The sequence below is a fragment of the Coffea arabica genome, chromosome 1c (genome assembly GCF_036785885.1).
Source record: "Coffea arabica cultivar ET-39 chromosome 1c, Coffea Arabica ET-39 HiFi, whole genome shotgun sequence".
Classification (NCBI taxonomy): Eukaryota; Viridiplantae; Streptophyta; class Magnoliopsida; order Gentianales; family Rubiaceae; genus Coffea; species Coffea arabica.
The window spans coordinates 54,038,825-54,052,775 of record NC_092310.1 but is presented as its reverse complement, the minus strand read 5'-3'; the positions used below and the strand labels follow the sequence as shown (position 1 = coordinate 54,052,775).

Here is a 13,951-nt window from a genome sequence, read left to right as displayed (position 1 = left end):
ATCCGTTTGAATTTTTTTAAACAAAGTCACTTTAAATATGACAATTGATGGGAGGTAAAGTTTGAACCTTTATCTCCTACGTACCCCTATCAAGCTTTAATGCTTTGTTGGTTTCTTATCACCAATCAATTGGACCAACCATATTATTCTACTCCAACAAATGAGACCAATTACATGACTGCTACTATTTCTTTTTGGGTCCACAAAAGGGTCACTAGATGCGACATTGTTGACCTATACTATAAACGTGTATATGTAAGGGATGTTGTGTTATTTGAGGATCTGAGTTCATATTGATAAATTGAGGTTTTTTCATTTAATAACAAATTTTAAAGACGCTAACAGGTAAAACCTACTCCGTTAAACTATTGTATATAGAAGACTTTCCTGCTGAGAAATGCCAGAGAAGGAGAAAGTGTGAGATATGCTGATGCTGTCCTAAGATAATTTGTTTAAGGCGACGATGTCATGGTGAGTGGTTGAGATATTAGGTATACACTTTGAATCATTAACTAAGATAATCAGCAAATTCACAATAAAGAATTAACTAAACGAGGAACCCGCTTGAATTGCTATTTTTAAAAATTTTTATAGTAAAAGAAATGCACTGCAGTGATTTAATGCATGTAAGACAAAAAGATTTGAAAAATGTGTTTACGAAAAACGTAAAAACTTTTTCTGTGAAAAATAGCCATCCAAATTTACTCTTAACTATATACTATTAGTCTTCATCACACTATTTGTAGATTATTAATAGTAATATTGTTCGGTATACTTTGCGCGTATAGATTCCACCAATATATGTTACTTGTAATGAGTGCTTCTAATCATATCAGATAGCTTAAAGGCTAAAATTCCTAAAAGCTACTCACTTAACCTGTGTCTTTACTACCATTTTATATTAGTACTGTCAAATATGTTTTTTTTTTTTTAAATAATGTAAGTGAGAAAATTTGAATTCGAAATCTCTCATTTATACTCGCTCCCTCCCTGCTTCCGAATCAGTCAACTCGTCCCTACCTCCTACTCTCAAATATATATAACTTACATGGAAAATGTACGTGATTGCATGGAATACTTTAGTATGTTACGGTTATAGTGGAGAAGACAAATCCCAAAGACAACTTTATCATTAAATTCAATTGTTTTTAGCGGATGTTTTACTAACAAATTAGAAAAAAAAAAAAAAAAAAACACCTTCTTACATGTTTTGAATTTAAGCATGTAAATATCACTACATTGCGAATAACGATTCCTTAAATAATACTGACACGTAGTAAAACAATTTCATTAATACAACATAAATTGTAGTTTAGTAATTGATTGTGAATCTTATCGATATGGTTGTCGCTTCCTTGCTCTTAAGATGTTCGGAAGTCGACCTATGAAAATAGGGCGTGAATTTGATTTTCCAGGAATTGGCTAGTTTTCTCTGGTAAAAATCGACTTTTGAAAATTCCATGGTGACAACTATTATTTGAAAACCCACAAAGGTTTTTGCCTAGCAAATATACATGCACGCGAAGATCGTGAAGAGTTAGGCAGCAGCCAATTTGGACCTCTTTTAGTTTTACGTTGAAATCACGAAAGCCTATCCTCAATAATTTAAGAAGAAAGCAAAACCGACAGAAAGCTTTTTCGTGCTTCCGTAATTCCTGTGCGTCCTTTGTTTTCATAAGTTTTTTTAATTTTTTTTATTAGATCTAAGTTATTTCAGATTTTGATTATCAAATTCTCTTAGATCTGTTCGCCAGATCTCACCATAATATCTGGACTTGAAACAGTTAATGAAACGATTGAAATCATGCATAGATATTTGTAGAGTTACAATTACTTTTATCTTATTTTCTGAATTTGCAGTTTTATAATATAATTTTTATTATTCTTCATATGATATCTGTATATGTTTGATAATGTAATTTCTGCCGTTAGTACAAATTTTAATGAAATTATGATATTTTATCCAAAAAAGATTAGAGTTATACAAATAGTACTTTGGAAAATGGTGCTTGATTTAGGCTGTAAACATTTTATTGTTCAACACAATAATGTACGGATATATCTGAATTATAAATTGAGAGATCATAAAGGGAAAAAAAATCGTCAAATTGCGTTGGAGAGAGAGAGGGGATAAAACCCGTTTGATCTTGACTCTTGAGTCCGGTCTACTTCTACTTCGTCGCAGAGAGTATTCTAACGTGCTCAAGTCTTGATGATGAAGGCACAAGCCCGTTAGAATACTCCTCGCGGGAAGACTAGATTAATTGTTCAATCAAATTTTATTTGCTTTAGTTCTGGGCCACTCGTGAATGAATGATTTTAGCTCAATACTCGGATATCAAGAAACCACAAATTTCCCGGTCAGGTTTAGTTATTAAAGGATTTTGAGCAACTCAGAGAATTGTTGGCCTTCAAGCACGCGCATCTTATAGTTATACACAGTATGTGCTAATCTCTGCAAGTTAAAAGGCATCAAAATTTGTGGCCATTGAATTGCATTTGTCACTCTCGCCATGTGGTTTATCACTCGTTAGTCCATCCGACTACAATAAGGTGTCGAAAGAAATGCAGATCAATTAAGGGCCAGTGAATTCATAATTAACAGAAAAGATATAAGCGGTTTATATTAGCATCAAGGAAAATGTGTACACAAGCCACGCGAAAAAGCAACACGTTACAAGATCTTTATTTTCTGCACTTTTCTACACTAGTTTCTTACTTATTGCTCTTGAAACAAAATGACAGTGGAATTGACAAGAGCTTGCAGGCAGCAAGTTCGTGTTCAAAACAACGAGTGTCAGAAATCTTGCACTTTTCAATTCCAACTTATTAGAAGCATTTCCTGTGCACGATGGAAGGACCAGCCTCGTCATACTCGGATTTTGCTATCCACATCTGTATTCCAAAACAGAAACAGTTCACCAGTGTTATACCCAATCTTCATTTAAAGCACAGCACGCACACATGCATGCGCTTAATGGACAAAAAATTAGAAAATCATTTGACTCAACAAGGTATTGCGAATCCAGTTTGGAAGCAGCATATAAATAACGATTGTTTTCTTTTGAAACTGAACAAAATGATGATTTGCAAAATAAATTGAAAAATCTGTTCCAAGAGAAGTGTATGAAAGTTGGTACAAGCGGTTAATTATTAAGCTCGCGCAACATGTTCAGTACTCTACGCCGAATATGCTACCACATGAGTTTACTAATGAAACTAACAGGGTTTCATGTCTATTTTACTGTCATATATCTAATAGCACATTCAGAATCAGTAACCCCTGCAGTTCATAATACACAATGGATGCACTGGGCAGCAGAAGCTAACGGTATTGTTTCTTTTCTTGTTTAACTCAAATGCAGGTAGGAAAAACTTCTACTCAATGCTATAGCTAACATTTATGCCTCTCAACAGTCGAATAGAGAACAACTTACCTGCTGGAAGGTGCTTAGAGATGCCAAAATGGAGCCTCCGATCCACACACTATACTTCCTCTCAGGTGGAGCCACCACTTTAATTTTCATGCTACTTGGGGCCAGAGCAGTGATTTCCTTGCTCATTCTGTCAGCAATACCCGGGAACATTGTTGTACCACCACTGAGTACAATGTTCCCATAGAGATCCTTCCTAATATCGACATCACATTTCATGATTGAATTATATGTGGTTTCATGGATGCCTGCAGCTTCCATTCCAATCAATGAAGGCTGGAAAAGGACTTCTGGGCATCGGAAACGCTCATTCCCAATGGTGATCACCTGTCCATCTGGCAACTCATAGTTTTTCTCAATAGAAGAGCTGGTCTTTGCAGCTTCTAACTCCTGCTCAAAATCAAGAGCAATGTATGACAGTTTCTCCTTCACATCCCTAACAATTTCACGCTCAGCTGAGGTAGTGAAGGAGTAGCCACGCTCTGTCAAGATTTTGACAAGATACTCGGTGAGGTCACGACCAGCTAAGTCAAGACGTAAAATGGCATGAGGGAGAGCATATCCTTCATAGATAGGAACAGTGTGACTGACACCATCTCCAGAATCCAAGACAATTCCTGCCGCAAACAGATAGCACTATGTTCATATCAGCATTTACTTGAAAACCACCCCAAGGCATTTTCAAATGACATATGTGAAACAAAGTGGACGTTTAAATCAATATATTACAAATCCAAAGGATGAATATCTTTTGAAATTAAGAATTTAAAAAGATGTTAAAATGCTACTCCTAAAATTTCTAAATTGAGAATAGTCAACACAAATGCAAGACCTAATAAAGTTTAGCAAGAAGTAATTCACAACTCTAAATTACGGTTCTATCTCTCACTTCTAGACAATTTTCTTATTCATATAATTGGACATAAAACTAATGCATAGATGGCGGCAACTGACTCCAGATGATAAAAACTGAAACTCAAACCATGTCAATGCTAATTTATTTGGCTTATTGGTGATTATTTAAGAGAAAACAGAATCACAGGAGGAAAAAGGTAAAATGAATAATGATAAAACTCCAGATGTCCTCTAACATACACTGCCATTGGCTGCATATATTCCATCGATTGCCACCCTAATAATGCAATATTTGACACATGTACTTACCAGTTGTACGACCACTGGCGTAGAGAGACAGGACAGCTTGAATGGCAACATACATGGCAGGAGCATTAAATGTCTCAAACATGATTTGGGTCATCTTCTCACGGTTTGCTTTTGGGTTGAGAGGTGCTTCAGTGAGTAGAACTGGGTGCTCCTCTGGGGCAACACGAAGCTCATTATAGAAAGTGTGATGCCAAATCTTCTCCATGTCATCCCAATTGCTCACAATACCATGCTCAATCGGGTATTTCAGTGATAAGATACCACGCTTTGATTGAGCTTCATCCCCAACATATGCATCCTTCTGGCCCATGCCAACCATAACACCTGTGTGACGTGGGCGGCCAACAATACTAGGGAAAACAGCCCTGGGAGCATCATCTCCAGCAAACCCTGCCTGAAAAAGGCATCGCACAGGAAGACAGATCAAGGAGAGGCTCGCTTACAGAAATGAATAATACTCAGGATCAACTTAGAAATAAATCACTGTTTGAAGTTCAAACACTAATGTCGTGATTGGTACCTTAACCATTCCTGTTCCATTGTCACAGACGAGTGGTTGAATATCCTCTGGTTCTGCCATCTTTTATTCACAGCTGGGAAAGACAGACTCCAGTTAGAAAACACTCCCAGGAAAATTACAAAAGGAGAAAAACCTCAACCTAGAGTGTAAGGCTACCAGCAAGACCTAAACTCCCCATTACAAAACAAAGCAAGCCCCTCTCCTGCTCTGAGGCTTGCCCTTTTACGATATGTAAAGCTTCAGGTACCAAATGCGCAAATCATGGTAAATTATTAGAAGTTCATTCCTCAAATTATGATCTTTCTATTACCAGTAATCTATTTATAAGAATAATGATACTTCTTGCCTGCATATCCCCGTGCCCCTGCTTCATGACTGAAAAAGGGCTGATCACACATTATCACAAGTAAGTTCAGCATATTTTTTAGTTATACAGATACGTCGTATGTACCCTTCCCAGACCGTATTCCACTCTCATTGCTACTATTGGCAGTAATTGTTTCCCTCCCCTCTGACGCAAAAGAAAATCTGTTCAGACCCTCTATACAATAGAATACCAACCATCAAAACCGAAACTGAAACCAAAATATATAATACGCGTGAAATCGGATACACATTGCATCACTATGCCTGGCAACAAAAAAATGTTCGCTAGATTGTCTCTGAGAGTATGAGTTCATAAAAAAGGCGAAGGGAAAAGGAGAGGGGGGCTACCTTAGAAGGAAAAAATTCCTTTTTTCTGGTTGGTTTTGCTGGCCGGGAGGGCCTCAGAAATGGGAATTTCCAATCGAAATACTGTCTGTAAAACAGATAGGGAGAGATATAAGAGGAGAAAAATAGAAGGGAAATAAAACTGAAACCAACCTCCGAATCGAGATGAAATTGGGTTATAAATGCGTGCAGGCCTGCTACTGAGCATCCGCATTTGTTGCTGTCGACAGCCTCGCCCATCCGCTCAGTCTTTTCTTTCTTTCCGCGGGCGGAAAATGTTCGGCCTCTTCGAGTCTTAACAAGTGTTGCGTTACTCTCAGCTTTCCGTGGTTGAGGCTGGTATTCTTTTGAATTTACTCCTCACTCGGGGAAGAACTAAGAAGGAAGAGCGACGTCACAACAAACAGGAAACATAATCTCAGATACCTCCCCTGAGATTCGTAAAATTACAGAATCCCCCTAAAAAAAATGTATGTATCGGTAACAATTGGTAATGTAAGTAGAAAAAGTCTAGCGTGTCCTGTATACATGCTGCCCTTATTTGATTTGTATGTAAATTATTAAACAATAAAAGAAGTTGAATATCATCATTAAAAGGAGTAATTCTTTACAGGAAAATTTAAGGTAGACTTTTGAGTGTATACATGAGAGGGGTAGCGGATGAATGCCACGTAATCTAATTTTAAATTTGAAACTTAATTTTACACACGTACAAAAATTTTACTAGTACACTGGCATGGCACTGTACAAAAATTAGTTCAAAAATTTAAGCCATGTTTTGAAGGCATCCTCTTTTTGGTGTTTGAATTTATTTATTTTTTTTAAATTAAGTAATTTGCGAAGATTCTCTGGGACATCTTTGAAAGTATCCCAAATCCTCCATATAAACATCATAATATGGATTTATTTATAGGAATGATAAAATTATAATTAAGAAAATATGAAAATGCAAGAAGATCACAGCAATTAAACATTGAGGGTTTTATAGTAGTGTAAACACATTCGTATTTATTATTTTCCTACATATATATAGATAGATATAGTCGGACAAGGGCCTCACACTTGATTGTTTTTGATAGTTGAGATTTATTCACGTACAAATTACTAATGCAAACTTTATCCTTTTATCATTTCAGGTCCCTTTGTAGAAATTGACAATACATTGCTAATATGCTTATCCACGGGAAAAGCATGTCTTGCTCCCCCAAGACCAAGAAAAAGAGAGAACTGGAACACCTTGATGTGGAGAAATTGCCCCAGATCGAATTTGGAATTTAGACAAAAGTATTGCTGTAATTAGTAGAGCCTGCAGGAATCTAATTAATTAATCAAGGGCAGTAACACACTGAGTTAGTTTGTAAAACAGTTTGGATTTTGATATTTGCAGCAAGTAATTAAGGCTGGTTTCTTTCTACAGGTTCTAAAGCTTTGGGCTTTGGGGAGATGATTATTGCAGGAGGTTATGGGACACGGGGAAGCAAAATGATTGAAGCTTTTAAGCATGAGAGTGGGTGCAATTATATGTGTAGCATGAGAGTGTGCGTCAATTTTTGCTTCTAACCATCATTCATTTTTCATAGTATTTCATAGCCCCACCTTCTCATTATTCCTTGCATTACGCCTTGTACTGCTGTTTCTCAAAAGCCCTTCATTTATAAAAACAAACATCAGTGCTATGTATGACGCACTCCAAAATTCTAAATTAAACACTGCATCCTGAATATAAAAGATCGAGGACTGCATGTGTTACAACTTTTTTCCTCTCTCGTTTGGTTTGGTTCTGATTTTTTTTTTTTTTTTGTTTAAAAAAAACAGTGGCAGAGTATAATTAACCGTACCGTATTACATTTTTTATACTCATCTATATCTAGTTTTTCCTTTTGATTTTTGAGTGCTATGATCATTGTATGGGGTCAATTATTTAATAGTGGTGTCAGGGCTTTTTTTTTTTTTTTTTTTTTTTTTCCTTTTGTCTAAATGATATTAAATTGGAAAAGTGCATACCACACAAACACATAAATATGAATATTTGAAGACTTTAAATGACAAGTGCCTGTTGAAAATTCGTTAATAAAATTCTTAATGCAATAATAACTTCACGCCATTTTATTATCTGAAATAATTATCGAAATACTTTTTTTGATGTGATGTATGTGAAATAAAAAGATAGTTTAGAATATAAAAAGGTAAGTTGAAAAATGTGTTTATGGTGCAGTCGATATATTATTTGAAAAAAAATGTAGTTATCCAAACACACTAACTATTATTTCCATAAAAGTCCTGAAATGAAAACATCAAAAGTTAGATGGATCTCAGTCCTGAGAACATAACCAAAACCGTGTGATATTGGTGATGAACTCCGGAAAAATTTTTTTTTTTTTTTTCCCTTGACCAAATTGAAAATTTGTTAACGAGGATGGTCCCCGTTACGCCACTCTCCCGGTACTGACTTTATACAACCTGGGAACCCGAGATAAAAAGTCCTTCAACATCTGTGCCGGAAGGAAAAGTGTATTGAGAAAGCGAGAGATTAACACGTGAATCTCTGAAAGAAGTATTCGCAAAATGGAGGAGAAAAGGAAGAGAGAAGAAGAAAAAGGTTTTCTACTTTTTGTAGTCAGTATACATGGATATTAAATGCGATTATCACAGTTTTAACCGGGAGTTTGCTGTTAACACATGATCATCAGCAAAAGCAAGGGCCAAATGGAGACATCTCGTTTATATATTTACGTGGAACTCTTTTATAGTATTGATTAGGAAACAAAAACAATTACTAGCCATATCTATCTAGTAGCTGCTTCGACATAAAATTTTCCCAAAATTATAAATCTATTTAGCCGGGTACTATTTGCCAATTATTCGGCGGAACCATGGAATGAAGGGATTACACATTTAAAAAAAAAAAAAAAAAGAAAGTAAGCCACAGTTCTCTCATGAGTCATCATGTGGATGATGGTGAAATCCAAGCAATCCCTTTGGGTCCCGCCAAGCTTACATTCTTCACATACAATTCATCAAATCTTTATTTCCTCGAGAGATGATGGAGGAAATCATGAGACTCTGCAGCACTTCCCAGCGGCCAGCACCATACTCTCAATGGTCCACCATCCAGTGGGGGAGAAAATGAAAAAAAAAAAAAAAAAGGGGGTTTAATAATGAAGACAAATGTGGGGGCATTATGTTCACAAATGGTGTAAACAGTATATATGCAGCAGAGGCAGATAGTTTAGTGGTAGTAATTAAAGATACTACTACTAATTAAACAAGTTAGTACTATGCACATTAAAATTGTAAACAATTATAATAAGTAATGTTTGATCTATCTGAATCTACTAAATTTCCAACATTTTTCCAAGCTTTTTAATATTCATCCCACCTAAAGATGCAAACGAGTCGAGTCGAGTTTCGATCTAATCGAGTCGAGATTCGACATGATTTTACAAAACTCAAACTCAAACTCGAATTCGACGAACTCAAAATGAGCTTGACTCAAATTCGAGTCAAGCTTGAGTTTTAAAAATATTAAAAAATAATTATTTTATTTTTAAAAATGAATAAAATACTAATTTTTCTTAATAAATAATAAAATATTAGGAATATATATGTAATTTTACTATTAAACATAAAAAATATATATAATCGAGTTTGAATCGACTCGCGAACAACAAATTTAGTATTTTTGAACTCAAATTAGAACTCGAATTTGACTTGATCAGCTCGAGTTCGACTCAAAATCGACTCGAACTCGCGAACAGTTCAATTCCACGAAATGCAGATAAGAAAATCTTAGCCCTTTATTCTCTTCTACGATTTGCTATTGTGAATTCTTGATTTTTTTTTTCCGTAAATTGTTGATAAATTAATGTCGATGCTAAACAAAGTCCAAGTCCCAATTCCCAACTTTCCCCGCCACATTTGAAGGAGGGAATCCAAAGCAGAATGAAGTACAAATGACAGTGGGGAATAATGCATGTTGGCCACTCTGCAAAACGTAAACATGATCATCTTCCTCTCTCACCCTGTAGATTAGTGGGGCCATGTGGTGGCATATGATCCAAGGCTATGCTCAGTGGATATCCCATGCTCTACAGTCTAGATGCTTTCTTTTTTTCCTTTCTTTCTTTAAACTATTAGGATAGATTAGGGATCTGGTGGTGGTGGGGAGATCTGAGTGTGGTTTCGGTTGTCAATGGATTGGGTGTCAACTAATCTATAATTATTATCACTCCACCTAAAGTTCTTTGAAGAACATTTCCTAACTCATGTGAATCAAAAATCTGTCCAACCTCACCCAATTCTATTTAATAATAATGCAACTGATCTGCGCTTTCCTGATGGGTTCATGTGATTATTGCCTAACTAGGCAGTAACAAATTCAAGGATGTACTCCTATATTAAGATGATGATGGATGAGAAGGGAAAAATATTTAGACAACCTAATATGTACGATTTGTCATTTTTACATGCTGCACTGGTACTAGTAATTCATTATTAATTGATGATGATGGATATTCATACCTTATCTAATATTAATAATATTTACGTCAATCACCTTCATGTACGTATATGGGGCATGCAATACCTTTTCGACTGAGAGTTAGCTAGGGTTGGTTAAATAAATGAAAGCCACTTTCTTCTTGTAGTTGATATGCCAAATTTTTAAAAAGTACTCTACAAGGTAATCTAAAAATTAGTTTAAAATTTTAAAAAATATCTCAAAATATATTCTAGAAACTCTTCTACTCTTAAATATCCAAAAATATTTTCTGAAAATATCCCCACGTATAATCTAAAAACTCTGCTACAGCAAAATTTTTCAAAAAATACCCCAAAAAACAGTTAATCCAAACGGAATAGTAGTCTTTATTATTAGATGAAAATGCGGATGAACTAAGTTTGGGCAACCTATACTTACTTTAGGCTGCCTTTAGATTGAAAGATTTGAAGTCTACTCGAAATTCCTCTAATTGTTTAGATTACTTGGGAGGTATTTGAATTTGTAAATCACTAATTGTTCTAGTGTTTAAAATACATTTTTGACAATTGAAGAATGACAAATCCAAATAACTCTTAAGTAGTCCAAAGTATTAAAGCGATTTGGGTGAATTTCAAATCATTCATCAAATTCCTCAACCCGAACGAAGCTCTATATAATTTAATCAAGATTGCCATAATGCATTCCATTTTCTCTAGTGTGCAACTTTTTAATGTTTCTGTGGGTAAATTTTGATGCATGTTCTGCCATCGTTCGGTTATATCAGAGCCAATTCTTTGGAAATGTTGTACATGGGACATTTCTGGTATGGGTTGTACTGCTGCCAATTTATCAAGTTTGGACATTATGTTCAACAATATGAATGATGAAGCATTCGCGGGTAGAGATGGTACTACTTTCTGCATATCAGCAAAACCACAAGATGTGAACGTTGCAGCGCTTCTGAGTGTATATATTCATTTATACTTTCGTAATAACGATACTAAGATTTTTCGTTCTGGCCATATTCTGACTGAACCATAATCGTATTTTTACTTCTTCACATTCAATTAGAAATACCAAACATGAATGTGGCTTGAAAAGGATACTGAAAGATTAGTTTGACATAATAAAGTCAAACAGATTAGGATGATGGAGAAGAAATGTGATCAGGACGGTTAAGCTTACCTTTCTCAATAATATAGGCAGAGTCAAAGGGTATCCTATGTTTAATCCCACTTTCCTCGTGAGGAAGTAATTGAACCTCACTCGTAAAATCCCACTTTCTAGAAGGACAAGAAATCTCTAAGGTAGCAGAGAGCAGACTAAAATCTCAACTCAGATTTGAAGAAGCATTGCACCTATATATTATTCTCACACGTCCTCTATCAATCCTGCATATGGTACTTGTTTGTTAGATGTGCTGCTTTAGCCATGTTTGGCAATCAGAATAGATCTTGCTTTAAAGTTTGCAGGAATTAAGCAACCAATACTGTTCTGCATGGTTTTGCTTCGAACAGCTTTTCATAGGTCCCAGAAATCGTTTGCGAAGTATAAAACAGAAATGCAAACACAAACATGCCCACCAAATAATAGTTAATCTCAACGAAACCTCCAACAAATGCAGATTGTTTTGTCGACAGAATAGAGCATAACTTGGAAAGGAAGATGAATTGCAGAAGAAGAAATGCAACTGCAGCAATATAACTAAACAACCCAGTCTATATACCAAATGATGAATTGTCTAATTACGTAAATAATTATGTAGCCCTTCGACAACCTAACATGTTGAATGGATAATTTTACGCAGGCAACTCAGTTGTGGACTTAAAAAAGACTTCTAGATGTAAGTTTTAGTACTGTGAACGTTAAATCTTGTACAAACATATAAAAGTATTTTTTTTAAAACATAAAAAGAAAAATACAAAACTACACTCTCTTAAGACAATTTTTCATGTTGAGTGTATCATTTTGCAGATCTTAATTTGATGCATAAAATTTTCATTTTTCATTTTGATCATGAGAAGGTAGACGACTGGCTAGGTTGACCTCGGATGGTTTCCATGCATCCAAGCACGTGCCAAGATGCATCAAAGTTCATACAACTTAGCAGCATCAGAAAAAAGATTATGTACGCTTGAAAATCTTTTAATTTACTAGCTAATGTCTGACTGATAACTGGCCATTTTTAACTAAAAGAAAGGGGACAAAAAGGCCAAAAAAAAAAAAAAAGAAACCAAGTCTACCCGGAGAGAGAAGTGATGCATTGGATCCTTCGCCGAAGAAGTATGAATACCTCCACCTTCTCTATCTCTCCTCCGAAACATAGGAAAAGCTAAAATCCAAACAAGTCCACTAAACAAATGAAAAGGTGGATGCTTTTATGATTATAATCTTGAATACAATTTCTATATCAACCATCTTTTCCTCTCTTAGCATCCCAAGCTCTTGCCTTTTTTGAGTACTTCTTGTTCTTAGTTTCTGTTTCTTCCAGGGTTCTCTTTATTCCAATATTTACTCGGTACTCAGCCTCTAAGCATCATTTTGATTTCTTCTCCACTTCTTTTCCATAACTATTCATGCTCTTGAAATTCAGTTCATTCTCCTTCATGGGTTTTCCTGATTCCCTTGAGAAAGATTTACACACCATGGAGTGCAACTTCTTGTCTCGTTCCGACCTTGGAAATTCAAGATGTATCTCAAGTTACTCCATCAGTTGAGGTTAATGAAGAAGTTCCTCAAAAGAATCAAAGAGTTGCTGAATTCTATCAGGACGAAAAACAAGGGAAAGAAGATAGAAGTGGAGACATAGTTTCTTCTTTGGAGGTGAGATTGCCAGAGGTAAGACAAGTACTAACGGTGGATGAAGAAGGAGAAGGAGAAGAAGGCTGCACAACTCCAACATCAGCGGATCATAAAATCCCACAAGTTTGCCCCCCGGCTCCAAGAAAGCCCAAGTCTCTTCCATCATCTACTAACCAAAAAGCTTCTCGCAGAAGGGTTTTACTTGATCTGTCAAATGAAATCGAATCACTTTTTCCTCCAGCCCTACTTGCAGATTTCGGGAAGAAGATCAAGAAAGTCAGGAAAGAAATTTAAAGGTGTCACTATATATGAGATTCATTGATTAACCAAGGCAAGATGTTGAGCTACTGATCAGCTAAGAAACTTGTGTTGAATTGAGAGAGGAATGAGTGTTCCACTTGCAGCTGATTCATGTATTAAACTGTTAATCTGTTGACAACAATTTCCTAGCTGAAAATATATGCTAACAAATTCATCTCATCTTTAATTCGTCCTTCCCATCTTATATTTCCATTCTCTTCATCATGTCTTCTTTAGACTCAAATGTTATGGTGCTCTACTTCTTCCTGAAAAATCAGATCCATCTCATATTTTTTGGTTGCAAGAACTTCAGATTTGAAGCACCCTTAAAAGATGTTATACTGCGGTTTAAATAATTAGTACAAATTTGCATCGCCCTTTATTTTCCAGACAGAAATGGACGGTTCAATAAATTTTTTTTGATAGCTCATTGTTCTGTATTTGATGGCATTGACTTGGGTCGTTGGGACAGTAACAGGTTGCACTGATTTTTAGAAGATGCAAATATCCTCCGTTGTTTCTACCAATGAATTGAGCCGA

General features: G+C 35.6%; 1 protein-coding gene across 2 annotated transcripts; it reads right to left on the bottom strand.

The window, feature by feature from the left end:
• Positions 1 to 2,598: 2,598 nt before the first annotated feature.
• LOC113729024 (actin-11-like) lies at positions 2,599 to 6,184 on the bottom strand. Of its 2 annotated transcripts, XM_027253360.2 has the most exons (6): positions 5,983 to 6,184; positions 5,833 to 5,917; positions 5,119 to 5,191; positions 4,599 to 4,992; positions 3,438 to 4,051; positions 2,599 to 2,895 (listed from the first exon to the last, which is right to left on the bottom strand). In XM_027253360.2, exons 3-6 carry the CDS (start codon positions 5,176 to 5,178, stop codon positions 2,830 to 2,832), a joined length of 1,134 nt encoding a protein of 377 aa, XP_027109161.1. In that variant the 5' UTR covers positions 5,179 to 5,191; positions 5,833 to 5,917; positions 5,983 to 6,184; the 3' UTR covers positions 2,599 to 2,829. The 2 variants fall into 2 exon arrangements, with proteins under 2 accessions (XP_027109161.1, XP_027109156.1); XM_027253355.2 differs by having other exon boundaries at positions 5,833 to 6,184.
• Between the last annotated feature and the right edge of the window lie 7,767 nt (positions 6,185 to 13,951).

What these genes read in the sequence shown, in the direction of transcription:
- LOC113729024 (XM_027253355.2), bottom strand. Translation starts at nt 5,178, where the DNA reads ATGGCAGAACCAGAGGATATTCAACCACTCGTCTGTGACAATGGAACA. An exon ending in CGCCAGTGGTCGTACAACTG is followed by an intron (nt 4,052 to 4,598) that starts GTAAGTACATGT and finishes TGTTTGCGGCAG; the next exon opens with GAATTGTCTTGGATTCTGGA. An exon ending in CTCTAAGCACCTTCCAGCAG is followed by an intron (nt 2,896 to 3,437) that starts GTAAGTTGTTCT and finishes TTTGGAATACAG; the next exon opens with ATGTGGATAGCAAAATCCGA.